The 27,083-nt window shown below is 40.3% G+C and overlaps 1 protein-coding gene across 7 annotated transcripts in view; it reads right to left on the bottom strand.

Moving 5' to 3' along the window:
- Positions 1 to 231: 231 nt before the first annotated feature.
- The window catches only part of LOC139277522 (nuclear receptor coactivator 5-like), a 41,281-nt gene continuing 14,429 nt past the window's right edge, over positions 232 to 27,083 (bottom strand). For 3 of the 7 annotated variants that reach the window (XM_070896075.1, XM_070896073.1, XM_070896074.1), the window contains 9 exons: positions 25,324 to 25,431; positions 24,543 to 24,609; positions 21,909 to 22,040; positions 14,564 to 14,682; positions 12,861 to 12,984; positions 9,466 to 9,665; positions 6,975 to 7,289; positions 4,339 to 4,833; positions 232 to 1,167 (listed from right to left, as the gene is read on the bottom strand). In XM_070896075.1, the coding sequence (XP_070752176.1) occupies positions 581 to 1,167; positions 4,339 to 4,833; positions 6,975 to 7,289; positions 9,466 to 9,665; positions 12,861 to 12,984; positions 14,564 to 14,682; positions 21,909 to 22,040; positions 24,543 to 24,609; positions 25,324 to 25,431 (2,147 nt within the window). In that variant the 3' untranslated portion in view covers positions 232 to 580. The remainder of the gene's footprint in view (positions 1,168 to 4,338; positions 4,834 to 6,974; positions 7,290 to 9,465; positions 9,666 to 12,860; positions 12,985 to 14,563; positions 14,683 to 21,908; positions 22,041 to 24,542; positions 24,610 to 25,323; positions 25,432 to 27,083) is intronic. The other 4 variants (XM_070896078.1, XM_070896077.1, XM_070896076.1 and 1 more) reach the window with 2 other exon arrangements.

Raw genomic sequence — 27,083 nt, forward strand, 5'->3', positions numbered from 1 at the left:
GCATTTATATAGCACTGTATCCCATTTTTCTGTTTCACACAATAAAGCACTTTTTAAAAAAAATATAATGCAGTTCACTTTCACTTATGTACAACTAATAATCAGTATTAAGCCACTAAAGTAAAGCTTTGCAAGTACTCCAGCATCGCTGTAACATAGCCCCTGCTTCTGAAACAGCCATTTGATTTTGAATTAAAGCTTGCATTTCAAAAATGAAAAACACAACGCCACTTAACGATGAAAGGCCAATCAGCCTGCATTTATTACAAATAAAAATCCATTCAAACAGGCATGAAAATTTTCCCTGGACTAGTCTGTAAGCCAAACTAACAAATCAAATATACATGTAGATGCAATTTCACTGGACCCCATTTCAACTCATTGCATCAACAGGACAGTACTGATCTGCTTGGTGTCAGTAGCTGCCCAAGATGAGAGTTTGACAAACCCTCCGTGTTGACTGACAGATGAACCAACTTATCAGATGAACCAACTTATCTGTACAGTCCAGTATTGTAGCAGCCACTTATTGGCTTGATGGTACCAGACAACAGGAGGGACTGTCAAATCATGTGGGAAACTAACAACCATGCATCATATCTTCCCTCAAGTAGCATTTCAGACTGTCCATCAAAGTGTTATTGAATAAATCTAAACCAACATCAGATAAGTAATCTCCTCTAACATAAAGAGCTTGACGCTTGATGTCAAAATAAGGGTGTTCTATGAATCTTTGGCCCTTGTATTCCATGTATTGTTTTATTACCCCATTTATAGTTTTCCTAATATGCTCAAGTTGAGCACCAAGCTGAAAAGCCCATTTGGGACGTGGGAGCAGCTCTGAACACATCAATATAGTATCTGGTAATAGGTCTCCCAGTACTCCCAGCACCTCTTTTGCCTTGTATATTATCTCACTACCCTGGGTGAAGCCTATCTCATTATCTCCCAAATGAATGAGCAGGTACTTTGGGGGCTGGTGTTGTGCCAGGTGATGCATTAATAGGTCACGGAGTTGGTGCCATCTCAGGTCAGGTGTGCTCAGCCAATGAACTGAAAAACCACGTTTATCAAGGCCAAGATTGATCCCGTACGGTTTGTTGACTGCTCTGTCACGTGCCTGGCTGATGATCACATGTCCTGCTATCCACACAGTATTCTGGGTGTCTGAAACATAAATAATACCCTGTTGAGCCAGAAGGAATAAAAGGATGCATTGCCTCACTGCTTTACCAGAAAAGGGATACAAGAAGCTTATCTGCAATTATATCATTGCTTTGGTCATCACGTGCAAGACATAGGCCATTGCACTTGACTAGTCTTATAGCAACGTACATGATCGAGATAAATCCCCCAAACAAGCAAGCTTAGTTGGGAATCACTTATCCTGATTAAAAACCAAAAATGCTGGAAATACCCAGCAGGTCAGGCAGCATCTGTGGAGATAAAGAGAGTTAATGTTTCAGGTTAACAAACCTTCACTAGAGCCTGAAATGTTAACTGTTTTTCTCGCCACAGATGCTGTCTGACCTGCTGAGTATTTCCAGCATTTTGTGTTTTTATTTCAGATTTCCAGCATCCACAGAATTTTGCTTTTGTATCACTTATCCTTCGATCATGAGGAGACACCATTACAGGTAGCAATGCAGCAGTGTCGTTTAGTTTCTCCTCCCCTTCCTGAAACAGTGCAGCTTTCCTCATTCCTCCCTGTCTAACCCCAAAGAAAATAAAAAAGGATCACAAGGGGAAGCTGACATTACTGTTTCTGCCATCGTTGTCCTATAATTGACATCTTCACCCTCATCTGATCTCGTTTTCCTTTAAGGATGAATCACTCATAACAAGCAAAGAGGCAGACGGATGCTCCCTCTACTCTCCAACATATCCTGAAACCCTCAAGCTCAGAACACCTATTTATGCACAAATATAAATTTCAGTTCCTATCTAAGCCAAATGAACAGCCTTGCATCATAAGCATTTCTGTGCTATATAATTACATCTAAAGAAACAGGGTTGGTAAATGATAGCCCCAGAGTTGAGGCCTCCATACTTATTTCACAGCCATTAGATAACGAAATACTTTTGCGTTTAAGACTGATTCACATCTAGATCACAGATGGAAATAACCATGCAGATTACATACGATGTTGTCACTAGACATATTTACTGTATCAATACTAATAAACCAAGGGAAAAAAAAACTATTGTTGCATCAATTCTCAATCTATCTGTTCCAATTGCTCCCTGTACCATATTAAATTCTATTGTAATCATAGTTAGGGGAAAAAGCCCAACACACCCATATGAAAATTTCACATGGCTACAATTACACTTTACTCAAAACTTAAATATAGCAATATAGCTAGCTGCCTTCTTTGTTTGACAATGGCATGTGGCAGGGGAAGGAAGTAAAAAGAGTCAGGTAATGGAGAAAAAGACAGTAACAGTCAATACTCAAGTAATGTGCAAACTACCTGGTGACAAAAACACATCTAGCCATCACCATTTAAAAGCTAGTAAACAATTGTAACCTTTCTGGTCATCTTGATCATGACTACACTAGATTACAGAGTGGTCAACAGGACCAGTGGTGCACTTACATCTGTGATCCTCTGCACCATGCAACTCTTGCTTTTGGCTGATCCACTGCAAGGAAGGAAAATCACATTGTACTGTTCTCATGTACTGTACAAGCCACTTACATTGAGAAAAGCCAGGGAATGTGTTTAACAGGAGTTGATTCAGCCAAATTAATCCAGGTAATCTGGAAAGACTCCATAGCAGATTGTTGCACTATACAATTGTTAAATTAGTTGGACTCAACAGTTTGTAATCAGACAACTTCACTTCCATTATTTGTGCAGAATTTCCAGATGTAATGCCCTTTTTTTTTTGCAAGTTTACAGATTGTATGACAGGTCAAATGGGCTCAGCTCTACATCAAGATTTTTCCAATTTAATCAAGCAGCCAAACTTAGATTCTAATAAAAAGGAGACAGATAAAGTACCAGTCAAGATCCCTACCCTAACTTCTCCATGGTTGGCCTCAAGTATATTGTTCACAACTTATACTTAGGTAGACACATCCCCTTGAAACCCTATCTTTCCAATGTTACTGCAAAAGTTCACAACTCCATTGCCGTCAATTTCAAGCATTTCAGCAACACCTTAGTTTCAAAAAAGTGTTATGATTAAAAAAAAATCCAACAGCCACTCCCACATTAGTTTCTGCAGCTCATCAACCTTTGTACAGATCTCAGCAGTGAAAAGTTTGTTTTAGTCAGATTGGAATGATTCCCAGTGTTGCCACCCACCTTGGCTCAGGTTTTGGACTCATGAAAACCTTGACTATTACCATTACTCTTAACTTCCTACCTACCCATAGTATATATACACACACAACCAAAGGGGGAAAATGGAAGAGAAACCTTTATTCTTTACAAACCAGATGAAAATAGTGACTCAAACATTGAACTACCAAGAAATATACAACAGCCACCATTCCACAACTGCAAATGGCACTGGCTACAAATTAAGCATGTAAAACACTTGCTCACAGCTGCAGAGGATGTACACAAGAAAAAGGGGATCACAAATGTAACAGAAAACCATAGAACTTACAAAAGTCGATTTTACAGAACTATGACAATGACAAAACCTGTCTGGCCTAGGATCTAATTATAAAAGAAAAAAGTGACAAAACATTAAAATATAAAAACTTGTTTACTTTAGTAAGAGGTCTGCCATCCTGGATTTTAGTTACATTTTTAGAAATATCCATTTAAAAACACTGGATTCAGAATGCAGCATCATGCTTTAATACACAGAATCATCTGGTTAACATTTCAATTTTTTTTAATTTTAAAAGATCAAAGTCAACATAAACCAAATGATTGCAATTAAGGCCTTGTTCATGAACAAACGTAGTTTTTATATAGTTACAAGATCAATTCAGAGTGCCTTTATAAAAAGTTTCTCATTACCTGGTTACTGTAAAATCATAACTGACTTGTTAAACACCTGAACCCAACAGTAACCATTGTTTTAATGAAGCACTCTTTCGATAACCTACATTTGTTTATGAAACCTTAATAGATGGCCTTAAAAGGGTCAATGGGTGTGCTGACTGCTCTTCCATAAGGGCAACTCCCTCCCTTCCCCCCCAGGCTCAGTAATGGCGCTGGTAAGATGCCATAGAAGCCATAGAAGCCTGGTTCATTGGCTGCCCAGGGCGTGGTACCTGGGTAGAAGCCTGGTTTACCAAGTGGGATAGAGATGGACCACTCTGAATCAGAGTATCCAATGCTTTCTGCACACTAGGGTTATCAAAATTTATACCTGTTGCAACACCAGATCTCTGGGCCTGAGACAAAGCACTTGACTGATTGGGGGTTGGACCTCGAGGCTGCGGCTGGCCATAGAGACCTTGGGTTTGAGGCAGAGGTGAGCGAATGGCAGTGGCTCTCGGTGCAACTGCTTGACTCATTAAAGATGGAAGTTGTGAATTAGGACCTGCCACACGCTGCTGAGCTTGAGATAGATACGAAGAGTTACTGAGACCGAGCTGGCCAGCTCGGTTTTGAGGCTGGGTATTCATTGCGCTTCCATAAGCTGGGCCCTGTGTTCCTGCAGTATTTGTATTTGCGCCAGATGCTCCACTGTTGAAGAGGCTTAGAATCTTGGCTTGCAGCTCCTGCTGCTGTGTTGCTTGTGCGTCCTGCGGTCCTCCCTTCAAAGACTGAGCAGTTGGTAGTGACTGCTGTGCATCAAGTGGATTCATTCCTACAGAACCCATGTTCGGTCTAGGCAGAGGAGTTGGATTGTGAACAGATCCTGTCAAGAAAATTGGTACAAAAGGCACATCTTTATATTACAGCCACCTCAATATGCAGCAGCATAAAGACCACAGCTCATAGGCAATGAATTACTTTTGTCGGCCATATTATGCAATTAACAACCACAGATCTGGTGACCAAAGATCCTGGTGAAAATGGAGAGTAGGGATAATGGGCATGTATTCTAATTGGAAGGAAGTGACTAGTGCCCCACAAGGATCTGTGCTGGGGCCTCCACTATTCACTATATTTAGTCATAACTTAGATAATAGGAGTGCAGCATAAATGCACCAGAATATTATCAGGGCTCCAAGAGTTAAACTGAGGACAGATTACATAAACTAGAGACTTGTATTCCCTGGAATATAGGTGGTGAAGGAGTGATTGGATTGATGTTTTGGGGATTTTGAAAGGAATTGATAGGGTAAAGAATTCCCCCCCCCCCTCTCCCTCCCCACTCCCACTGGTGGGAGACTCTAGGACAAGGGAACATAGCCTTAATATCAGATCCAAGCCATTCAGGAGAGAAGTTAGGAAACACCTCACATAAAAAGGGTGGTACTGTGGAACTCCACAAAAAGTAGTAGAATTATAGACTCTCGTAATTTTCCAATAGATGTTAGGCTAATTGGTCTATAATTCCCTGCTTTCACCCTCATCTTCTTAAATAGCAGAGTAAGATGTGCAATTTTCCAATCTAAAGGAATGGTTCCTGAATTGAGAGAACTGTGGAAGATTATAGTTAGGGCACCTGCAATCTTCTCACCTACTACAGTGCAAATTCCTGATCTGGCAACAGTTTAAGCAAAAATCCGTGCCCATACTGTGCAACAGTGTTTTAATTACCAAGCAAAGCAACAGTGGTAGGAAGAATTGACTGCAGCTGCAAAGACTCATTTAAATGTCTTTACAAGATGGAGATTTTTAAATTCAGGTAAAGATTGAAAATTGAGGCAGGTTCTCATTTCTACAACTATTAGTTGCCATCCAATTGACAATACACAAATAAATTTATTGCAAGCAAGCATGACATCCATCACAATATAGAAATCTAATGACAGAAGTTTACCTTTGGAGAATGGAAAAAAAAATGAAAGCTACACCAACTTTATAATGTTGAATTGATTTTAAACCTCAAAATACTAGGATTAGTTCCATTATCAAGAGATAGCAATCTCTTAATAACCAGCTGGACACAAATCCAGATATACCATCCAAGCAGGTTGTTTCTGATCAGGAACACTTATGGTGTACCTTTGGGAGGTAACAAGAGTACATTTCCTTTAAGGGAACATAATTCTCTGCAGTTTTTGTTATGGATGCATCTATTTGTAGTAACTGAAATGCAGCCATCTGATTGGCTCTCCAGACCATTGCTGATTTATTCTCCAAGGGGACCAACCACACCCTGAAGTTCCTCTGGAATGTGTAACTGGAACTGCCCAGCCCAAGTTCTGAGTGAATTTCCAATTTGTGATTCGATCCATTTTGACTTCAGAAGCCCAGAAGCCAGGGGATAGATCTCCCCAAAAGCCACCAAGTTCCAGATGAAGTCCATTACCCCAGCGTAAGTGCATCCCTCCCCCAACTGAAGTCCCATGCCCAAGACCTTACACCACCCCCCCATAGATGGCGCATTAAGCACAGATTGTTAACATATTTATTGGGTATGAAGTGAATAGTGACAGTGTTGTGACTTTTGGATTTCATCTGCCCACCGAGCTTGCACTGCGGGAGGCTCGGTGGATGCATTCGGCTGCTCCTGGATGGATCGGAGGAAACATGGTGTTGGACGCACGCGCAGAAAAAGGTTAGTGGGGGTGGGGGTGGGGCAGAGTTGGTGATATTTGTCCTCTCGCTTCGGGAGACGCATGCGCAGAAGGGAGACTTAGTACAAATAGTTACTCCGTTTTGTTATCTACATTATTGAGACTTTAGACTCAGTGCTCTCACTTAGGCATTGCTCCTCCCTTTAATAAGACAGTTATTATGAACAATGCTGCACATTTAACACGCAACAATTGGGTGTTAATTAGGTTCATGGTAGCTCTACTCCATTATAGGAGCCAAACTGGCTCCAATTACAACTCTTAGCTACAAGCATTCTCAGAATCTACATATACAAGTTGTAAATGTTACCATGCAAGGAGTCTCCTCCCCGAAGGAATCGTTCCTTTTTCTCTCTCAAGTATTCTATGATCTTGTCAATTTCCTCTATGCTAAGGTATCTTCCATCAGCAAGCAGGTTCAGAAGTGGCTGGATGTTGGGGGGATTTCCTCGCTCTTCCATGCCCCCCTGGGTAGGCTCGCGTTCGCGCAAGATTAATTCATCTGCCATTTTAGCTGCCTTTCTCGCAACCTCTTCCCGTTCTTTTTCACGCGTTTCTGTCTTGTACCTCTCATAGTTGCGTGCAACCAAGATCATGGCATCAGCCATTGGCATGTTACGATGCTCTGGATATGACAAATGCAAAAAAAAAACTTTGAATGCACGCACACAATCAAAACAAATTACATTTTGGGCACCCTTCCTTTTATTGAGTTGAACTAAACTACTTTAAAAATGTAAAACTCAGAATCAAAGTTTTCCCAACCTACATAAAGCAGTAATCAACAGCAACTCCAAGCTCATTTGTGACACTGTACTAGCCAGTTCCAATAACAAAGTATCTGGTAAAATTCACCTCAATAAAAAGGTATGTTTCAATGATTCAATTACAGAGTAACTATTTTTTGTGATAGCTACTTAATCACTGCAAAGCCTATTCTTTTAGACATTTTGCAATTAGTGGTTTGTGTTGTTTAGCTTCCTTAATTTATAGCAAAATTAACCTCAAAGGACCAGTTGTTGACAATGGGGAGAAAAAGCTACTTTCCAAGGATCAGCTCAGCCAGTTGTTCCAAATTAAAAAAAAAGGTAGACATCTAAAATGATCTCGTTGGCCAACTAACTATCCAATAGAGTTCTATTCCACAAATTTCCCCAACAATTCACAATGTAGGGTGCAGCCCTCTTTGACCATTTCCCCATTACTTGTCAAGAGTTTCCCAGAAATAAGTGCAGCCCCCACGAGAGACAGCTAGCGCAGGAGCTGTACATTGTTCCAAGTTGAATAGCAAAGGAAGACAATCACTGGGCAAAAGGGTCCTTTTCATAGCTTTTTTTTCTGAGCTAAGATATCAGGAGTTATGCGCCACCAGCATTTTTTTCTTAAGCCTTGAGGCCCCAACTAAACTGCAGAAGTCTGACAAATTAGCTAAGACTCTCCCCATCAATTTAGTAACAGTCTATAAGGAAATGGTGCAAACCACATTGTAGGCACTTAAGTCTAAAGGTCTTAACTGGGACTTAGGTTATCAAAAAGTGTCACCAGTAAATACTTCAAGCCCCCGGTGACGCTCCAACATATTCCTTCCCACCTCCTTCCTCAAAAATGGGATGTTTTACCTGCCTATTCTAACAATGACCATGGCTTTACAAGGTTCAGCGAGTGAACTCGGAGTTGCTAGCACCAGAGAGATTTAATCATATGCTGTACAATTAAAATCATTGTGCAAGACACAGCACTGAAAGAATCCTTTAGTGAACACACTTTATCAAAAACCTGTGCCTGCATTTGACAATTCAATAGCAAAACCCATGAATTTAGTTTCACAGACAATCCAATCCTTGGGCCCCATGGAAGAGGATTCTGACAGTGACTGAAAAGTGGTAGCACAGTTGCAAAAAATTTACACTTCAATCACACTGTTGCTGCGAGAGATTTTGGGCAGATTTACCACTGAAGCTAAAAGAAATTACTGAGGATCCAAATATTATCTTAATCACAAGCTACTTTAGGGAGACTGTATCAGCTTCCTCAAAGACTACCAAAAAATTGTTACCTGAAATTATTTCAGACAAAAAGGTGATTGGAGGAAGTTAAACTAAAGATCTTTGCTTAGAATGGACTGTGGATATTTGGCATGTCAGTAGGACAAGCCTAGCAGCAAATAGTTGTGAAAGATCATTCACCAAGCTTGGAGTAGGCCTCACTTCTGAAAATTGCAGTGTTGAGAACAAAAGTGCTGTGGATATTGAATTGGCTAGTGTGAATTGTTAAATTACAAAACCAAATAGCTTTTTTTAAAAAAAAAAACAATGTTAAATTGTTTGAGTGAATGCCAAAATGGTAGCTTCTCCAATATGCTGCATGGGTGGAAGCTAAAGTTACAGGCCAAAATGAGGCATTAAACAGAACAGGAGATCAATGGACCAAAGTGAAAATTCAAAAGTCCAAATTTCTGAAGTATATGATTTCCTCTCCCTCATGAGAGCCTATAAATCTTGATGCATATGGAAGCTGAACATTTGAAGAATTAAAGTTTGCAACAGCACAGCAATCACAAATTCACCTCCCAGTGCAAAATCTCATAGCTCCGTTGACATCTGATTCCACATATTTAGTTAGGAAATAATAAAAGCATGCATCTAGCAGTAATACAATGGCCAAGGAAAATCAAAAAAAAAAAATCACACTAAGCAACAAGAAAAATCAACCTTTTAAACCTATTCCTAAAAGATGATATTTACTAATCCACAGTTCAGGTCAAATGCCAACAATAAACTAGATTAGAGGGCAAAGCTTACCCTGTGGTGTTCCAAACAGGATATTGACAGTACACGACCGGTGTATTTCATGTTGTTGAGTAATGACAATCGCAAATGCCGTGCCTCCCCTGCTTACATCTTCAAGAGCTTGTGTAAGCGAAACTTCAGTATTCAGGAATATCAAATCAACCACCATACCGAGGTCACGAACCTTGCGACCAACAGACTCTGCATATTCCCTGAAGTACAAAAAAAAAAGCTTGACATCTACAGGTTAAGATCGATAAATTAAAATCTATAGGTGAGGAACATTGTTAGAGAGGAGAAATTGGAGGCCTCCCATCGAGGGGTGGGTTAGGTAGGAACACTGGATTCAGGAGGCAAGTGTAAAAGGTACTTACATCCTGGATCCACCACTCATGAGGTGTGCAAAACCTGACTAGCTATAGTTACATTCAAAATGGAGGTTAAAGAGGCTACCAACCACATTGGGGTGAAAACAGCTGCCTTTCCTGGTTCATACGGTATGCATATGCACCCGAAGAGGCCTCACAAATATTGGTTCTTGGTGCGCATGCTTTTATGACATATCAAAATGTCTTGACAGATCACACGCATCTCTACAGGAAGATCATCCGCAGGGCTATTTGCTCAACTCTTGCCCGGTGAATGTCCTTCAAATTCTTGCGCCCAGCGTAAGAGTTTTAAAACAGAATTCTTTTTAATGTAATCACTCATTTTTATATTAAAAACCCTGTCCATTAAGGCAAGTTTATTTTTAACCACATTAAAACATGGTTTAAAAAGTACTTTAATTACATTCAATTTCAATTAACTGCAAATGTGGTGTTTTTTTTTTAAATAATGTGTTGAGTTTCTGGTTAAGGGTATTTTCATTGATCGCAATGGGAGCTTGCACAAACAGACCACCTATTATGAGAATATCAGATTGGTGGCCCAGGCCGACGTGATCCCAGGATAGAATATGTAAATTGAAGACATATTCCCATATGGTGGATTGCGAAACTAGACCTCCAACCGCAATACTACGTTCCTTTTGGACCACCAGGTATTTGCGCTAAAATATTCCAGTTGCAGGCATTCGCTGGAAGCTTCCGACCGCAATTCCCCCCTCCCACCACCATTATATTTAAAAATAGATGACCCGCCCATGTTAATCCAGAAGTTGGGAGTCTGCACGTGTGCACAGTGGCTCCTGGCCCTCCCAGCGTGTCCTGGCTCTGGGCGACCCTATCCCTCCTGGCTGAAGGGACGACGTGATGTTAGTCACCCCCATCTGCCGCTGCCTTCCTGCACCGAGGGCTACAAGAGACAGGTAGGTGTGTGTGTGTGTGAGGAGAAAGAGAAAGAGTTTTGATTTGGGGGGGAGGGGGAAAGGAGAAAGAGGAAAAAATCTTAAGATTTTCCAGTACTTTATTAAAAATACACTCAGTTTAATCAGGCTGATAGCACCTACACCCTGTCCAGTCTTGCTGCTTGAGATTTTTTTTTTTTAAACTAGCATTTATCATAACACTGTCATTTGGAAGCTACCTGCGCTGATCTTAACTCACCGCAGGCTTTTTCAGAACATACAAAAGTGGCCACTTACTCTGGCCTAACTTCGTTTGGAGTAAGTTTTAGCTGGCTAAACTTGCTTGAATGGCCAAAACAGGTGTAAGTAGCTGGTAATGCCCCCTTTTTAAAAAAAAAACTAAAAAAAATCTTAACTAACTCACTTACACTGGAGCAACTTAAAATGAGAATTGTGATTTTTAAGTTAGTCTAAAAAATTCTAGTTGATCCAAAAAAAAAAAGAGCGCAACACGTGGGAAAATTTGGGCCCGTTAAGAGGGGCTTGAATAGAGACCAGGGTTAAAGATCCAGAATTAAGTATGAAGACCTGCAAAGGCAAGTTAAACTTTTAATTTTTTGAAATTTTTTGCAGCGATACGATAGTTAAGTGTCGTGAATGTTGTGCTTGATTATTTACGGTTGTGTTGTGAAAAAAATCTATTTGCCTCAGCGGTGACCTGTAGTTAGAAAGAAAAAAACGCTTCGGAACATTCCGGATTTTGGAGCTCGAACCTGTATATCCTGTCTCTAGGCAAGGAGACCAAAACTGTACACGGTACTCCAGGTGTGGTCTCACCAAAGCCCTACATAATTACAAGACTTCCTTATTCTTACACTCCACCCCATCATCATAGGCAAACCCTCGGAATCAAGGAAGAGTTGCTTCCATTCAGTCCTTAGGTGCTGAACAGTCCAGTAAGAGAACCACAGTCCCTGTCACAGGTGGGACAGATAGTAGTTGAGGGAAAAGGGTGTGTGGGACAGGTTTGCCGCACCCTCCTGGATGCACTTCCTCCACTTAGGGCAGTCTTTGGCCAGGGACTCCCAGGTGTCAGTGGGGATGCTGCATTTTATCAGGGAGGCTTAGAGGGTGTCCTTGTAACATTTCCTCATTATAATAAAGGCGAACATACCATTTTCCTTCCTAATTGTATGCTGCACCACACGCTAACTTTGTGATGCTCGTACAAGAACCACCAAATCCCTCTGAAGATCAACATTTACTAGACGCTCACCCCTTGAGAATATTCTTCGTTTCCATTCTTCCATCAAGGTGAATAATTTCACACGTGCACAGCAACAGGCTATTCAGCCCAACCAATCCATGCCGATGTTTATGCTCCACTCGAGCATCCTCTAGTCTTTTATCTAACCCTCTCAACATAACCCTCTATTCCCCTTCCATCATATGCTTATGTAACTTCTCCTTAAATACATCCATACTATTTGCTTCAACCACTCCCTGTGGTAGAGAGTTCCACATTCTCACCACTCTGAGTAATGAAATTCTAAATTCACAATTTGATGAGAGACACTAATGGCCCAAAGAGCACTCTAAGCTCGCAGCAATGTGATGCTTCCAGGTATGGTGGATAGCAAGGGGAAAATAACCTAAGTTAACTAAATCTGTAGAACATCAATTTTAACAAAAATAACAAGTCAATGCAGGCTCCTAACTAGAGTCCAACGAGTTCCCCCTAACAGAGTAAAATGATTCCAGAGGAATTCTATATATATTTAGTATGATCACAAGCAGTCAAAAATAGTTTGCGTATGATAGATCAGGTAAAGCAGAGAGATTACAAAGATAGCCACCCACTTGCGAATATTTAAATTCAATTTTATCTATATTTTCCCACCGATATAAAAATTGAAATCAAAGTACTTATCCCTCAAACACCACAACACAGATTATCTGGACATCACATTACTGATTGCGAGACCTTGCTTGCAGAAATTGGCTGCCGCGTTTCCTAGCTGACACCACTTCAAAAGTGCTTCACTAGCTGTAATGCACTTTGGGAGGTCCTGAGGTTATGGAAAGATGTTCTATAAATACAAAAATTTCTCTAACTCACTTTTGCTGTTTGTTGACTACAATAACCGAACAATCCACAGGTCTTTCAGCATCATAACGTCTCTGGATTTCATCGTAATACTGCCGATACAGTTCTTCTCTTCGGCGCTCTCTTCTCATAGGATCTTGGAGAGAAAAAAAGCATTATTCCTGGAAACTTGATTTCTGTAGTTAAGGAAGGATATACTTTTATTGGAAGCTGTTCAGAGAAGGTTCACTAGGTTGATTCCAGAGATGAGGGGTTTGACTTAAGATAGCTTGAGCAGGTTGGGACTATACTCATTGGAGTTCAGATGAGAGATGATCTTATCGAAACAAGATATTGAGGGGGCTCAACAAGGTGGACGCAAAGATATTTCCACTCAGGAAACTAAAACTAGGGGGCATAGCTTCAGAATAAAGGGGCTGCTCATTTGAAACGGAGATGAGAAATTTCTTCTGAGGGTCGTAAATCTGTGGAATTCTCTGCCCCAGAGAGCTGTGAAGGCTGAGTAATTGAATATATTTAAGGCGGAGATAGATTTTTGAGCGATAAAGGGAATAAAGGGTTATGGGGAGCGGGCAAAGAAGTAGAGCTGAGTCCATGATCAGATCAGCCCTGATCTTATTAAATGGCGGAGCAGCTCGAGGGGTCAAATGGCCCACTCCTGCTCCTATTTCTTATATTCTTATGAAACGATGTTGTACGGTGCAATTCCTGGCTTGTGTCAAATGCTGTCCAACATCCATTGTAGCAGAAAAATGCTCTATCCCTAGGATAGAGCTGTGCAAGCGTTCAATCCCCAAGACCAGTTTCTGTGTCGCTATAGATGCTGGATAAAGAGATCTCCACTCCACAAAAGCAGTTTCGTCCACCCACTGCCGCCTAGTGCTTACCTGCACATGCTGTGTTTGACTTGAAAGCATTGAAGGTTGCCCGTAGTTCGTAATTTGCAAGTGTCCATGGGTTGAAGGTGCAACTTATATTTATTACATGTTATTTGGGACTGTCAATAAGTGCGTGTTATTTACATGTGTCAGTTTGTAGAGGTTTCACTTTAGTTCCATCCCTTTCAAATGATGCTTTAATCAAGCAGCATGATCATGAAGCAATCTAGTGGAAAGAAGACTATCCAGAAAAATGTAGTGAAATGAACAGTTGTGAAAGCTAAATCATCTGTCAGCACTGCCTCCTTGGATCTAGGATACCCCAACGCACGATGCTAAAACCAAGTCGGACAGGAATATGTTTTGCTGCAAAGGTTGGAAAAACAAGTGCACTCAAGTTGGCAATCTCTCCTCCTCGCAAAACCACTGAACACAGCCATCCTTTTAGAATCACTATGCATAGGTCACATTCCTGGGGAAACCCTACTGGATTGTCAGGCAGGCTATTGGAGTATTTAAAACATTTCTACTACAAATTACCACATTTTCACGTGGAACAGCAGGACTGCTTCAGAAAAGGTGACAAAATGTAAAGTCTTTAAAGGCAGTGTCCCAAGATTCTCCCACAGCACCTATTCATGTGGAGGATGTAAAGTGAAAGAATCTAATGACATGGTATGCACAATTATTTCCCATACTCGCCACCAAAAAGCTAGAATAATATACACAGTACATAAACTTACAACTTGAAACCTTTATCATGTAAAGCATTTGCTCGGTTCAGTAAGATTCAGTACATTCCCTTCCTTCAGCATGGATATCTACCCAATTACTTACCATCAACTTCACGAGGTGCCCTGGGATCCCATGGCTCACGGAATCTGTCCATATAGGGCTCCTCTTTCCGGCGCAAAATATCGTCATAGCGATAATACCGATCATAGACTTCTTCCCGTCTGCAATGCAAAGGATTATGGTTAAACCACAAGAAACAGATCTTGCTTAAAAACACAAAACCTAAAATTTAACAGTACAATTATTTTACAGTATAATTTGTACCACTGAAAGAAAACCAAACAGAATAGCTAAATTAAGATACTTCACATGTTTGGAACAATTATCATTCCTTATTCAACTTCATACACAAGCTAATGTGAGCAATCATCCCACAGGCACATTTAAAGCACTGTCCCTTTAAGAAAAGGACACAAATTGTTGGGTGATCTTTTCCTGCACTACAAAGAGGCTTTGCTCCGTTCTTTGTCTGAAAAAGGAAGCACTAATACCCCAGGAATAAAAAAGGGCACTGAAGCAAGACACCATAACCTCAAATCAGTATCGGGTCAAAGATTAGAAGCGAGCTCTGTATGTATCGGTTGGACTTCAAAAAGGAAGTAATTGATAAGTGAATTACTGGTAATGGAATTTCCCCATAATTTTTAAATAAAAATTAGAACTACATACATGAGTATGTGACCCATTGCTTGCCATTTTTCCTTCTGTATTCAACTGCCAAATACTAGTTAACAAAAAACTGGAGCTGGTCTCCAACAGCTAAACCTGCAACCATACAAATATAATATTCACTAGTCTTGACCAAAAACACAACAACAATAACTTCAGAGAAATGACTGCAAAGAGGTATTCACTGTACAAAGGGACCTGGAAGGGCTGCACCACAGAATTGTGTCAGTATTCTGGGCAGCAAGCCAAAAATCAATCATAAATGCTATTTGCAGTGATGCACGTCGGCACTCCTCTCCCGGCGGTACGTGGAAGTGCTGCCTCAAAAAAAGGTACCTCGAAGATCCCGCCGATCGGGTTTGCGTCACGGAGAGTCAAATCGCAGCGAAAACCCGGTCGCAAAGTATTCGAAATTCTAGCTCAAGATGTCCACCTTGGCTCAGTGGCAGCATTCTTCATCCAAAAGTTATGGATTAGTACTCCACTCAAGACTTGAACACATAATCTAGGCTTTTACTTCAGTACTAAGTGAGTGCTGCACAGTGATGGTGCAGTCTTTCAGATGGTACGTTAAACATTTGCCCTCTATGGTGGATGTAAAAACTATAAAAATGTTTTCTTTTATCATAGGCAGTCCCTCGGGGTCGAGGATGACTTGCTTCCACACTAAAAATGAGTACTCAGGTGACTGATGAACTAATTTTATACGATGGAAGATACCGGTGCGTGAATTCTTTTAACGTGGGGTGACCGTTCTATACCAGCTACCACACTGGTTTGAGGGAGCAAGGTCTTGGCCCAGTGGCAAGGGATCCAAAACGACTGGAGATCAGGCTCTGCCACATGTGCCAATACTTACACACAAACTTAAACTTACTTCTACGGTCCTTCCCACAGGATTTCTCTATGTGGAATTCATAGTACGCAAACAATGTGAGCCTCACGACCTCACAATTATCCAGTGCTGCACCTTCTCTTGGTCTTGTTCACGCTGCACCACCTCTGATCCTCAGGTGTATTTTTAAAAATTATTATAATTATCTTCATAATTATCCCAACAATGGAAAATGCCGTTACAAATGAGGTCTGAACATGGGACTTAGCAAGTGAATTAAGTACATGATCCAACAACACAGTTCACTATGCTACAATAGTAATGAAATCGCAGTTTTGAACTACAGGTTGAACCCCTCTTATCTAGTAACCTCTTGTCCAGCATCATTCCCGGACCCTGGGGGCACATGCGCACAACTCGTTTTGCATGTTCACTGTTCACTTCCTGAGCATGAGCAGGGCAACGTCGGCAGAGCAGTAACACTCCCATTGGTGCAAGCGGAAACTTCCTCTCCACGGTAGAAATGTGGTGTGTGCTGCCCGCAGAGGAAGCAATACAACTCATCCACATTTGGAAAATTGTCTGGAAGGGAGACAGGTTTCCGAGAACATGGGCTTAACATTTATTTAACTGTGCCATTTCACATGAGCCGATTTGCCAAAAGATGAGAATGAATATCCCATTAATAGTAAACAGATGGAAACATAAGTCGAGGGTCAGCGTTACCTCCCATTGTCCGGCAAATCTTCTTAACCGGCACAGGCCAGGTTCCAAGGGCGCCGGATAAGAGGTTCAACCTGTATAAAAGCTGGAGATAAAGAACACATGGCCAACTTTGCTCAGAACCAAAAGTAACTTAAATGGCCACAACTTCCAGGGCCCTTCATGGAAATGAAACACTGAGGAGCATTCCCTATGGCCCTACCCAAAGATGGTTAGAAAGCTGAAGCAAGAACCTTGAGGAAGCCCAATTCATCAAACCAGAAAGCACTGAAGTTGACACTGGTATACAACAGATTTCTGCTCGTCTTGCATTCTTTGAAATGTGTTTTCTAAAGACAGGTAGTCACTACCAATTGCTAACAACTTTAGGCTGGGCTCAATCGTCACACCAAATAGAAGTCCTGCAGGCTACCCAACTTGTTTAATTAGTTGCACTGGTTCGCTTTATATGGGACCTTGTTAAGTTACTGATGCACTTGGGCTCGCAGTCCAGTGTACCAAGAATTCCTGTTGCATTCTTTACAAATGAGGGAATGAGAGAAGCTATATATACATACACACACACACACACACACACACACACACACACACACAGCAAGCATCAGAATGAGGAGGAAAAAAAAAGTCTAAAACAGATAAAATTCTTTAAATACTCAGTATTTACTTGGAATATTGACAAAACTCAAAAAAACAAGGGACTTATGAATGTAAAGTGGGATGTCATTAATAAGGATAAAATTACAACAAACAGTATTTTTGGTCTCAAGTACATCATGTCATACCTTTTAGTACAGGAATACACAAACATTTCACCCTACCCAACTGCATGAGCCTTTGTAGAACATGGCTCCACTAGTGCATCTTTTAAAGGACGTAGTCTTGTAACTGCTCCATGGCCAATCCACAATTACACTCAAGGTAAATAACATTTTCAGCAAGTGATTATAAACGAATATGATTTCACCTGAAATATTACACATGTGGAGACACCCAATTGGGAGAAAATTCACTTGTTTCAGATAAAAAAGGCACAGATAAACGATTACTCGGTTGTTGCAATCACAAAACGATGGAATTGAACATAACATACAAGGTATATGGGGGGGGAGGGGGTAGAGAAAATCAATGGGGAAGAGGGCACAAGACAACAGAAATTACCTTATGCAAGGGGGAGCATGTAGGAGGTAGCTGATCAATCCTTGCAGAAAAAGATATGAAATTCCCTGGCAATGTCTTAGACACTTTCTTATTGACCATGTTTGGGGTTTGCTACAAACCACTTGCTAAAATAAAAGTGAATCACTGAGTGTTAGAATGGCAAGCAAAAGACAGGGGGACTTCAACCGGGCATATATAAACTGAACACAAGTGGGAAGGAAGCCAAGCTCATCGAACGCTCTAACCCAGGTGCCTCAGGAGGCCCACAAGAAACAAATCTCTTCCAGATCCACATTACATAAATTGGAAGTAGCTAAACTGGGGAGGTGTTCGAAACAGTTTAAAAGTTCGCATAGAGTGGTTGACCATTTGACCAAGTACAAGATTGTACAGCAACAAATCAGAGATTAGGGGTACCAAAGGATGCAAAGTATGAATGCCAAATCATTCTTTCAAAAGTATTAACAGCAAGAGGGTAATCGGGTAAAACATGATAGTTGACATGCTAAATGAGTACATGGATGGTTTATTAAACCAGGGAGGACACATCCAACAACAATGTGCATCAAGACTGACATTTAACAAGAGGTTGTTAGGTGCAACAGACAAATAGTTCCTTATACAAGTGGGACAGCTCTATCTAATAACTACAAACCAACTCTTGAGCTCAATTGGAAAATTACATAACCAAACTGGAAGAGCACCTCTGAAAATAACCATAGGGTATGCATAATGGGAACTACCAATAGGCCATGGACTAGAGGCAGTTGAGATCTTGTGCACCTGGACTCATCTATGGAAACTAGAAAAATGCACAATGGAAGCAAAGAAGAATGCACGTCACAGGGAAGATAAGAGCTCACCAACGGGGCAATTAAAGACCCATGGTTGTTAGTCACTCGGCAAATCTAAACCAGTATTGTCCAATAGAAATTGCTGACAAGCCACAGTAGTGGTTACGATGACTGTGCACGTGGCAAAAACTAAGCTTAATAGAAACCCCTTACACACAATACAAGTAAATGTGTGTGAATATTTACTTAATCACCATTCTGTAATCAAGGAAGTAAAGCATTCCACAATTACAAAGCAGTCATGCACAGCTTTTCATCTTGCCATTTTACCAACAAATGGCACAAAAGGGTCAAGTACACATGCTTATGCCATGTAAATGAGTAAGGAGACTACATGTCCAACAGCTGTGCCTATATCTTTTACTAATCAGAAATACAATTATCCACACCTGGATTCCTATTTTGCCATGTGACTAGTTGCTAATGTTTTTGGACAACATAGGCCTAAACATCGAGATGGTAATAAACAACTTGTATTTATACAGCAATTTAACGTAGTAAAACATCACAAGGTGCTTCACAGGAGTTATAAAACAAAATTTGACAGCCACACAAGGAGAAATTAGGGCAGATGACCTTGAAGAAGAGAAGAGAGGGAGAGAGGCAGAGAGAATTAGACAAGGAGTTCTAGAGTATAGGGCTTAAGTAACAGAAGGCATGGCCACCAATGGTCGAGTGATTATCAGGGATGCTCAAGAGGGCAGAATCTGAGGAGCAGACATCTCCGGGTGGGGGGTGCGAAGAGGGAGGTTGTTGGGCTGAAGGAGATTACAGAAATAGGGAGGGGTGAGGCCATAGAAGGATTTGTAAACCAGGATGATTTTTTTTTTTAAAAAGAGACATTGTTTAACCGGGAGCCAATCTATGTCAGCAAGCTCCTGGGACAGAGAATGTGATTCTAGTATTGGACTGTACAGCCACCCGAGAACTCATGTTGAGTGGAAGCAAGTCTTCCTCAATTCCAAGGGACTGCCTATGATGATGAACAGGACTTGAGAGTTATGACACAGCCAGCAGAGTTTTGGATGACCAAGTTTACAAAGTTTAGAGGGTTGAATGTGGGAAGCCACCCAGGAGTGCGTTGGAATAGCCCAATCTAAAAAGGTATAGATGAGGATTTCAACAACAGATGATGAGGTAGGGGACGGAGTCGGGCAATGTCACGGCATGAATGTGTGGTCGGAAGCTCACTTGAGTGATAAATATGTCACCAAGGTTGCAAACAGGCTGGTTCATGCTCAGACAGATACTAGGGAGAGGGATGAAGTCTGTGGCTAGGGAACAGTTTGTGGTGGGGACTGAAAACAACAGCTTCAGTCTTCCCAATACAGGCTGGACCTCTCTGGTCTGGCACCGTCAGGACCTGATCGGTGCCAGAACAAGAATTTTCCGAACCACGACAGCTCACTGGCTCCTGTGTGCGTGTGCGCACTGGCAGCCTGTGGGCAACTCCCTCAGCCAATCGCCGAACACAGACAGCCGACCAGCTAATCAAAACATTTAAAAAAAACCTCCCCCCCCCACTCCTTCAAACCCAACTAATGCCAAACCACAGATGTTTCCGGATTAGTGTGTCCCGGACCGGAGAGGTACAACCTGTACTTAGTTGGAGAAAATTTCTGCTTATATCAGTACTAGATGCCAGACAAGCAGTCTGACAACTAGGGACAGCGGAGGGGTCAAGAAAAAAAAAAATAATAGGGGGCCAAGGAGAGATTCTTGAGACACTAGAGCCAACGATGCGGGAGCAGGAAGAAAAGCCATTGCAGCCGATTCTCTAGCTACAAAGAGATAGAGAAGAATGGAACCAGGCGCGTACAGTCCCACCCAGCTAGACAATGGAGGAGCTAACATGTAATTAAAGTATACTGTCATACAACATCAGAGATCATGCTGAAGCTGTACCTTAACCAGCCACATACGATATACATGACTAAGTTAGGATTGTTTAGCCTCAAGTAGCATCTCAGAAGGGAACTTTGGGAGGTATACAAGATGCAACTAGATAAGCTAGACCAAAAAACATTGCTTCTATAATGCTGCCATATAGCATTAAAACAAAACATGAAAGATGCATTTTAAGTATTTCTTTACATAAAGGTGATCAACAAGCTAGCAAGGTGGTGAAAGGCCAGGAAATTGGGACACATTTAAGAAATATCCAGCTGCTGTAAGTAAGACAGCAAGAATGCTGTTCTAGAAGGATTAGATCAAATAGGCCGAAGGATGGCTCATTTAAGCCTACTTTGTGAAGTGTACCAGAAGATAAGAAAGACAAATTTACAGGTTGCTTGTACTGAGTTGAGAGCAAAGACTGCAATTTTGTCTAGGCAAAGCACAACTGGAAAGTAGCAATTTAAAAAAAAACTAAATTAAACTGGAATAGCTTCAAACTTCAATTAAACTCAATTTACAAGTCAAGAAATCAAAAGGGGAACAGTGAGCAGAGCATCTTTAGATTGTATATAAATGCAAGTATTATAATGGCATCAACACACTTAAAACTACTGATTACTTTTGTAGTGCAGTGACTTGAGAAAATTCCAATGGTCCCAAATCTGTTTTCCCAATTATATTGAGGAATGCTCAATACACCAGAATACCACACTTTCCAAAAAAAAAGCCGAGAGACACAAAAAAGAATACTTGAGTGACCAGAATTCACAGGTAAAATTTAAATGTTAAGAGCCAGTTTCTTTCTCTCTCTTCCCCTTTCTCTCCACCGCCCACCACCCTCCCCCCCCCCCCCCAAAAGACTGCAAAGTTACTGCCTTGGCATCACCCCTACCCACAAAGGGGTTGACAACGTATGACGACAGTTTGACAGACTTTAAATTGCAGGCGATCAGCTTTAAATGTTATTACCTGCAAGAAGTTTAAAATCTCGAACTGGATATGGTCACATCTGTTTCTGCCCAAAATAAATGGAGCACTCGAGATGCTATAACCAACAACTTTGAAATAGATGTTAATGCAAATGATTACGACTTTTTTCCCCCCAATACAAGTGCTGCCTGTTTTAAACGTGGATGGGACTATATTGCTATTTCAGTTTTGGACCAAAAAAAGCCTCAACAGATTGCTCTTCTGATTGTTGGAAATAATGTTCTATTGCAAGAGGCAAGTCGTCCAAAAGTAATAATTTTACCTGTAGGTTGGGTCCCTGGCATCCCTGTACCGATCATACAGAGGATCTCTTGCATCTCGTTCGTCTCTGGCAGGTCTGAGCGGAGAGCGATCACGTCTTAAATCACGTTCATCACCAAAGGCAAATGGATCTCTATCAAAAGCAGGTGAACCCAATAAGTATGTTTTCAAAAAAACACCAGATACTGTAACTTTAAAACTTCCAACATGCTAAGCATGTAGTTACTGACTGCAAGCTTTCATAAGGACAAACTGGATATCACTAATGCAGAATATATTAGTTACTGAAACATTGCTTAAAGTCAAAGCTTACAAAGTTGTTTAAATATACCTGGGTGCTCTTGAAATCCCTAATCAGCTTTTAAAAAAAAAAACAGGCTAGTGGTTCATTGTAACACTTATCTAATCGAATCAAGCAGTTCTGAATTCTGAATGCACAAGGCAAAGTCAGAATCCCTGCATTGTCGTATGACTCAGCACACACTTTCTAATATGATTCACGGGGGAATGCAAAAATTAGTTTTGATATTTTAACCAAACATAAAACAGCAAAATTTCAGTGCTTGCATAATGCATTATAAACCAAGACGACATCGTGTGAAGGGGCATTTGTTGAAGTTATTAGTAGCTTGGTTTTATTTTCATAGTTAAATGTCAAAAAGAGTTAACAGCCATTTATTTCATGCAATGGTGGATTTCAGATTGCTCTTTCTTTCCTCCCCACACCCACCCCCTCAACCCAACCAACCCCCATGTCCCAATACTTGTCAGATGAAATCCTCAACATTTCTGGAATGTTGCTGTAGCCCACGTAATTCATAACACGGCCAGCTTTCTGGCTGAGGATACCAAAAATATTTAGGATGGGATATTTTCACAAGAATTCTGTGCAGCACACAACTTTCCCACACTTATTACAATTGATTATGGTGCAGCTCAAAAAGTTAGAATTCACAAACCGAGTTTAACACTGGAAAAACTAGGATATGGTCTGGGAAATAATTAGTTAGGAGTTTTAAGAACTGACGCCCTCCAATATACAATTCATAACTGGGCAATAGCTGAAAGACCGGCCGTTTTTATAACCAAGGAACCTCATTAGGTTCATGGACAGATCGGAAGAATTAAATCCAGAAAGTCTTTCCCATATTCCATTTTTATGCAATCATTGCCATCAATACATTTAGTTGCTTCCAAAAGCTTTGGTGATTTTTTTCCTACTGCATCATTTAGGATGGAACTGTAGCCAATGCCCTGGATATCCAGTTACGCCAACACATTTTCCAACAGCTCTGTCGATTCTGATTCAGTCTAGGTCATGTCCACTTTCCAGACGCCATTAAAATGTTGAATTTCCTTAGGAGTCACTGTGTAGTCGTAATTTCCATCCAATCGCAAATGAAATCTTGTGCTAATCAACTGCTACTTACCTTTGGTTTAATATCCTATATAAAAGCAGCAGAGGAAGGGAAGAAAGCAGCACAAATGGAAGAGGAAGAGAGTTTGTACCTAAAAAGAAAACTTCAGTGATTTGCACCAAGAATGTGGTCATGAGATCCACAAAAATTGTGTTAATGTGTTGCAAGAAACTCCAACGATGGGCTCTATTGGCAGAAACACAAACTTTTTCTTTTTATAATTAATGGAATCAATTCAAGTAATCACCATTCAGGCAATTGTATATTCCATGTTGTTGGTAGCAAGTTTAGACACACAAGCATATTGGATTCTGGAGCATATGTACTCACGACTATGGAGCATATGGCAGGATGACTGATCAGTGACACAAACCTACAATTTTCAAGTAGTGAGTAGGTTTCAGCATTTTCAAGTAGACCTGCAGAGATCTGTGCTTCAAGTCAATCTACTTGATTGAATCTTCACCAGTTGATATGAACTACTTTTCGTTATTCATTATGACATCAGCCTTTATTTAATATAGTTTTTAAGCCCTCTTCATCTTGTACTGTGCCTCCAGATGAATGGAACAATTAAAGGCAGAAGTGTGTGGCAACAGAAGTTTATCAATGCAATAAGGAATTGCCAGCTCCAAATCAGCCTCTTGCTCCTTTCACCTATTTCCCTCCTGATACTTACCTCACTAGACATGGCACATGATTATCAGTTATAAGCCTGAACATGTAAAGTGAACGGACGCACGCATGAAATTTTAAAGCAACAGCAAACGAGATGTGAAGTGATGTGCAACAGAAGCACGCAAATGAGAATCACTGGGACCCACGGCACATGGTCAACGTTCCAAAGAACACTTGGAAAATTCATTGCAAGTTGCAATTCATTTCAAAATGCACCATTTTTTATTAATTTTGTGCAAGAACTAATTTACATTGTTGACATACATAAGCATTAATGCTACAGTCATACTTTATTGTAAGCTTGTACAACTGATGCACTACGCAGAAACAAAACCCCGAGAGGCATCCTTAAAATAAAGCTGAGTCATTTAAATGTGTAACTTACTTCACTGCAAAATGTTGAAAAAGCAGCTTCACAAATCCCCACGCAATCAGAAAATTTTAGAATTTTAATATGCTGATTTAACAAAAGATGACCGTCATCCCATCACTGGCAAATATTCTTGTCTTCGTGAAAAAAGATGCACAAGTTTTATTACCTTCTCGGAGGACTCGGTCTCCGTGGAGTTTTATTCGAATTTCTTCGATCAGCTGCCATATTAACATCTGAAAAGAACCAACCAACCAATTTGTACAAAACAAGAACAGAATATAACCTTGAATGCATCATATCTGACAACAGATTTATGTAAATGTTTATTACCACAAGGATTGTTTAATGCATTAAGCAAATCGCTTACAGGTGAATTTTTCAGACAAGCAATCACAAACTGGCATCTGAATTATGTACTCAAAACAGTAGAAAGTTTTGGTAGAACCGTTACATTTGTCACTAGCTTGAAAAACTGATCAAAATGGTAAGAATGCTCCAGTACAGCCAAAGTCAAAAATCAGACGAAAAACTAGTTATTGCAGATCTTCACACCCATGTTTTGAATAAAAATCAACAGTATGAAGATATCCCTGGAACACAAAATTCTGCTTACTCCATGATCATCTCAGTTGTACCAAGCATTTAATTAGTTGAACGGATTGTGTGGTGCAATGTTACCACATTCAGAATAAACTCATTACCACAGCGAACATACTTGGATGCCAAACATGCCACAACTAGTGTTAAAGACACGAAAGTGTGCACTTTCAAATCCATTCATTTGAAAATATGGGTTGATGCACTAATGTACAGGGGTCCAGAATAAAATTGAGCTTTGTCAAACAGTTAAGCAATACACTCCTTTATAAATTTTCTTTAATGCTTGTAAATCCCAATGCATTCATAGTATACATTTGAAGACACTTGCAGTTATCTCCAGTTCTTACCTAATCTGTACCCTCCACAATTTCGATCCTTCTCTCCTTGCACGGCAGCTTTAGCATCCTCAACACGATCAAACTGCACAAACCCAAATCCATGGTGCATTGACAAAGCTGCAAAATTAATGTTGTTAATGAAAATGTACATACCTGTGGGATGGAAAAATTCCAGATGTTCAAAAATCTCCATTCAATAGAGCAAAATTACTTCCCTTGACACTTGCAAGTTAAACTGGCAATGTCTAGTTCACAGAAGGTCAATAGATATGATGCCGAAGTCCATTACCTCTTCGAACTGTTCACTTGGCCAGGCAAAATTCCTCATGTGTAGGCGAGAAAACTCCAAAAATGGTTGCGAATGAGACCGCAATAAGATCAGCTTATCCTTAAATATCAGATACTTGCAGACAATAGCAGATTGAAGCCTATTTGCTGAAACCAACCATCAGAATCAATGGCATAACAAAAGATGCAAAACCTCAACTTATTCACACAACTTCTCAAACATAGGCCATTAGCCAAAACAAATCTCACCAAGGGAAAGTAATTTGAAGTATTTAGACTGGGATTTATGGCACACCTTTTAAGATACCAATATACACCAGAAACTAATGTTAATTGTTTAAACAAATCAAAATGTGTTCTTACTTTGCAAATCCATTCCAGTTCTATGCAAATCTGACAACGAACTTTGGCTTACCTCCATATCACGAATAAGATTCAAATATGCACAATCGTAAGGGACGTTTCCACTTATCCTGAAAGCTGTTAGATATACTTTTCAAACATATCCGCAATGAGGATTACTTAATGGACAATAAAAATCCCCATATAAAAAAAGGTTCCTCATTTGAGACTGCAGAGTCTAAACAATCAATATCAACCCTATTCCATATTAAATTTGGCTAGCATTGTCAATTTGTACATCATAGACAAATATCTAGGAATGGGGGATTTAAATGAAATTCCAAATTCCTATCAACCTGCCACTGGCTCAATGTAAGCATCTATATTATCTGTTTTTAAACAAAAGCACCATTCTTTCAATACAAAGACAACTTCTCAGCTTAAACGCTGCTACAAAAACTCAAGACATTTGCAACTAGAAGTTAACACTATCAATACTTTAATGTAAATGTCATAGCTGGCACACAACTAGTAGTCAATAACTTTGTAGCCAAAAAGATGGCTACAAAGACTTATTCCACAGGAATACCACTTATTTAGTAGACATTGCCATTTTAACCTCAATAGAACCTAGGTTAAACACTGGCCTATCTCCAGAAGCCAATGTACAAACTAATAAAAATACAAACATGACTAGCCATCTTCAAAAACTCAGGCACTTTCAAAGTTAGCATGCAATATTTTTTCACTTTCTGAAAGTAATTTCATCAGATTTAAAAACAGCATTCCTTGGATTGTCCTTTCCTTCATCCAGGTGCAAGTGTCTCAAGTGATTGATGTCAAAAACGCAGAACAAAACGTTCCAAGTCCATTCAAACCGCAACGTTGTGAATATTTCATACTTCTTGCCAAAAAAAAATACAAAATTAATTGGCCACTGGCTGTAGTAAACAATGTGGATATCTAACTACATAGTAAAACACAAAATTCACACTATCTGACTGTACCCATGCCAATGTGGCAGTGCCCCAACATTATGTGCTGTAGGGGGCAGGGTGTCAAGCATGACTATTGCTCCCCATGAAGTTCCCAATCTCTACTGTTTTATTGTTTAAGTTGAAAAAATTTGAAAATTAGTT

Source organism: Pristiophorus japonicus, chromosome 12, assembly GCF_044704955.1.
Source record: "Pristiophorus japonicus isolate sPriJap1 chromosome 12, sPriJap1.hap1, whole genome shotgun sequence".
Classification (NCBI taxonomy): Eukaryota; Metazoa; Chordata; class Chondrichthyes; family Pristiophoridae; genus Pristiophorus; species Pristiophorus japonicus.